Below are 3,760 nucleotides of genomic sequence, written 5' to 3'. Positions count from 1 at the left end.
ATGCTTTTAAAGCTAGGTGTTTTTTTGTTTGTTTGTTTAGGGTTTTTTTGTTTTGTTTTGTTTTGTTTTGTTTTCAGTTTCACCATAGAAGTATGTATCATGGTATTAAAACCAGAATTTTTAAAAATTTTTAATTCTTCAACCTCTCCAGAATCCCTGGGGTGGAGCTGAAACTACTGTCTAAAAATGTCGCAATAATACTTTTAACTTGAAGAATTTACTTTTTTGAAAAGAGAATCATCTTATTAAAAATCCAGTTCCTACTGTATTCAACTATGATTTATGTTTAATTTTAGTTAAGTATATCTAGACTTTAATATTCTTAAACGAACCATTAGTGCCAGATTTAGGGTCTGGTATTTCAATATATTTCATAATACCCCAAATTAAAAATTTCTAATGGAATTTTAAGAAAATCAACCTTACCTTGCTGAGCTAAAGTGGATCTCAGCATTCCACTTTTAGACCAGATTTTCACTTGGCCATCTTCACCAACTGTAAAGTTATCACAGAAATCATCAACTTAAATGCAAGAGTAAGTCTAACAAACATGGCACTTGTATTTAGCTAGGGAACACTAGAGTTAAAATAAGTCCAAATCTTTTTACAGGTAAATACTGATTATGTAGCCCTCCTAACATGCAAATAGTATATTAAGGAAAAAAATTAAGACTGTTCTGCTATTATCAACAAGTCTCTTCCTCTCCTGAAAATCCCAATAGTGTTCTTATCTGAAGCAGCTCCTGGGAAGAGAAAGTCCACCACTATTTAAGGATCCCAAGTTCTGTAGTTTCTATTTAGCATTGCTAATATTTTTCATCTCATTACAGTTCAATGGCCCAGAGGCTGATTAAATAAGTCTCAGAGGAGTCCAACGAGAGTAGGAGCAGATTTTATGTATTAAACTGGAGCCTTCACGGCTGATAAATGGTGAAACTGAAGATAACCGAACGCTCCATTTGGAAGGCTTAAATTTTATAATGTAACTGCGTGTTACCAAGAAACCCAGTTTACTCATTGAAGATAAAGTTCTTAAACTACATAGCACAGCACAAGGACCACAGACTTCCTAGGGTGCAGTTGTACCTAAAATGTGCAGCTCTGGGCCTTCATTTAGAACTCCCAGATTCAATTAATGAGCAAAAATGAGCACCTAGAGCTTAATGCCATTCTTCCATTCCAAGGTGATTTACTTACCAGATTTTGGGTTCATACCTGGCTGATAAGAGCTTTTAAGTGTTTAAAAAGTGAAAAAAAAACCAAACCAAACCAAGCAAACAAACCTCAATTAAATCTTACTTGTGCACATTTTATACTGTTAAATTAGAGCCATAAAGAATATTTCAACTGACAGAGTATCGTCAACGCTTCCTCAAAGTATAGTTGTGGTGTAAGAGTAGTTGATCTCAGAGTCCACTGTTTGGATATGGGATAAGTTCCCACACTGCCCCTAAGTGTCATGCAGTCTTTCAAAAAAAAAAAAAAAATTGAAAAGACAATTCTGACTTTTTCTTTGGAGAAGTTCCTGAGGCAAATTTCTCTTTAAAAAGAACAATATTTCTATCCCTTTGGGATTTCACAGGAACATGCCAGACAGAGTTCCCTGAAGCAGCATTTTAGAGTCAGACTGAGTCTGGAAACAAGCAGATCCAAAATTATCTTCAGTACTTCTGGACTGGGTTGGAATTTGTCCCAAGAAATCAGCTGTGCTAAATCAACAGGAGGCTGCAGAAAATTCTGACACCAACAGAAATCCCATACAGGAGAAGTCTATCACAGGAAATTTAATTGGCTTCCCCTTAATATCCAGATAGAAGTTTTTGAGAAAAATGCCCAGAGCAAATAATTACCAAACGATTTTTGACAAAGAGACATGTAGAGATGCAGACACTGGGAGACTGCTCTCCCAGCCTTGACAGAGAAGAGTTAGACTCCAGCTGGATCTACATTACTCCTGATAATTAAGAAAGAGAAGCACAGGAACATTCAAGATGCTCACGAGGACTCAGTAAACTGTGTTGGCTCCAAAATCCCAAACATCTTGGGCAGGGATACAAATGTACCAACTTAGCAACCTTTTTTTTGTAACAGGTAAGAAAAAAAAGCAAAGCAAACATTCACAAAACCATCTAAGCACTCTGACACTAAAAACATTTACTTTCAATGAAATAGGATAGCATCTAATAAATAAGATCACTATAAAAGATAAATGTTTTTGCTAGATCTTCTGTTAAAATAGACAACATTCTTCTAACACAGCATTAAACAAATAACGCAAAACTAAACTCTATTAAACAAGGTGATAAGAACCCCAGTGATAATGAAGGCAAAGTAACTTATAACAAACTTCATTTATAGTGTTGATATTTTGTTTCCATTTCCTGTGTTCTAGCAAGTGCAAACAATTAATAGACTCAGTTTTATTAATTTAAATTCAATGTAAGTACAATATAAACTATGAAATTTAGGATTACAGCTTTGAAACATATATTGAGGATTAAATTATTTTTCAAAATATTCTGCTGTATTTAGTCCACAGAATCAAGTAGTTACATTCTACACATTTTATTGAAAGTATTTATTTATCATAGATTTTGTTTAATACTATCTTTCAGTAGCCTTACATTTCTTCATGGCATGGCATCTTTGCATATTAAAAAAAACAAAAGGCTTTATTTTGAAAGAGATCTTCAGTTATTTTCGTTTTCAAAACACTTCATCACTTTAAGTTTCCCACTTACCTGTAACCAGTGCTGTTCCTTCGTAATTCCACCTTCCTGCAAGCACAGCTCCACAGTGGGCTTCTACACTCTTCTCTACTCTTCCCAACTTTGAAATCAAGTGGAACTTCCCTAAAGAATAATTCAATACAGAAACTGAGTCTCCTGATTTTGTGAACTGGTACTTACATGTCATCTTCTGCTAAAAATTCACACACAACACATGATAAAGAAACTAACAACAAGAGAACAAAGAGTGCTATTATGCTGTTCACAACTGTGATTAGCCCAAACCAGTGAGTTCTTCCAGAAGAACTTGTAAACCAGCTACAGGGTTGTTTTTGTGGGGTTTTAAAATTTTCCTTTGGTATGGATAATCTTTGTTTTGCCGATTAATTTTTCTCATGTCCCTCTGAAGTTTGCACGTTTCTCTGGGGATGCTATGCCTGCTATTTCATTGTCTGACAGCTAACAGAGGTTTCTATACAGCAGCCCAAGAGAGTCCTTGTGGGGTGGGGCTTTTTTAAGATCTGAAAAAATCATTCACCACCAAAAGTATAATGGAAAAGCTAGAACAATCTGAGCAGCAGTGAGCGTGCTGCTCTGAGGAAGTATTACTGCCTGCATTATGGAGCTGTTATGGAAATTCACAGAAGCCAAAAACAAAGCTATTAATGATTTCAACAGAAGCGTGAGGAAGTCTTCTGTTCCAAATGAGGGATGTTGCTTAAATCCAGGAAGATCAAATTTAAACTGGACCAAAGAGCAGACAAAGGAGGACTTGGAAACATGTGGCATAGCAAACACGTGGCTTAGAATACTTCAGCAACTCAAATCAACCGCTTTAAAACCAAAATTCCTTTAAAATGGTTTTATCTAATCATCCAGACAGTGAGCACAAGCAGCAGCTTCCAGAGCAAGCAGAACTCCTTGGGATAACAGCACACAGATACTTCACGCCAAGTGTGTGCAACAGCTCCATCACTTAAGTGGGACAATCAAGGCCAGGTTGGTCGGGGCTTTGAGCAACCTGGTCTAGT

At 36.0% G+C, this 3,760-nt stretch overlaps 1 protein-coding gene across 1 annotated transcript in view; it reads right to left on the bottom strand.

The window, feature by feature from the left end:
- The window catches only part of IFT80 (intraflagellar transport 80), a 38,256-nt gene extending 35,409 nt beyond the window's left edge, over positions 1-2,847 (bottom strand). Inside the window, exons 1-2 of the mRNA XM_008947360.1 lie at positions 2,742-2,847; positions 427-495 (exon numbers count right to left, since the gene is read on the bottom strand). Of these exons, the coding sequence (XP_008945608.1) occupies positions 427-454 (28 nt within the window). The 5' untranslated portion in view covers positions 455-495; positions 2,742-2,847. The remainder of the gene's footprint in view (positions 1-426; positions 496-2,741) is intronic.
- Positions 2,848-3,760: the final 913 nt, after the last annotated feature.

The sequence above is a fragment of the Merops nubicus genome, unplaced genomic scaffold (genome assembly GCF_000691845.1).
Source record: "Merops nubicus isolate BGI_N331 unplaced genomic scaffold, ASM69184v1 scaffold19639, whole genome shotgun sequence".
Classification (NCBI taxonomy): domain Eukaryota; kingdom Metazoa; phylum Chordata; class Aves; order Coraciiformes; family Meropidae; genus Merops; species Merops nubicus.
Note: the sequence above shows the minus strand (reverse complement) of the source record. Positions and strands in the feature narration are given on the sequence as shown.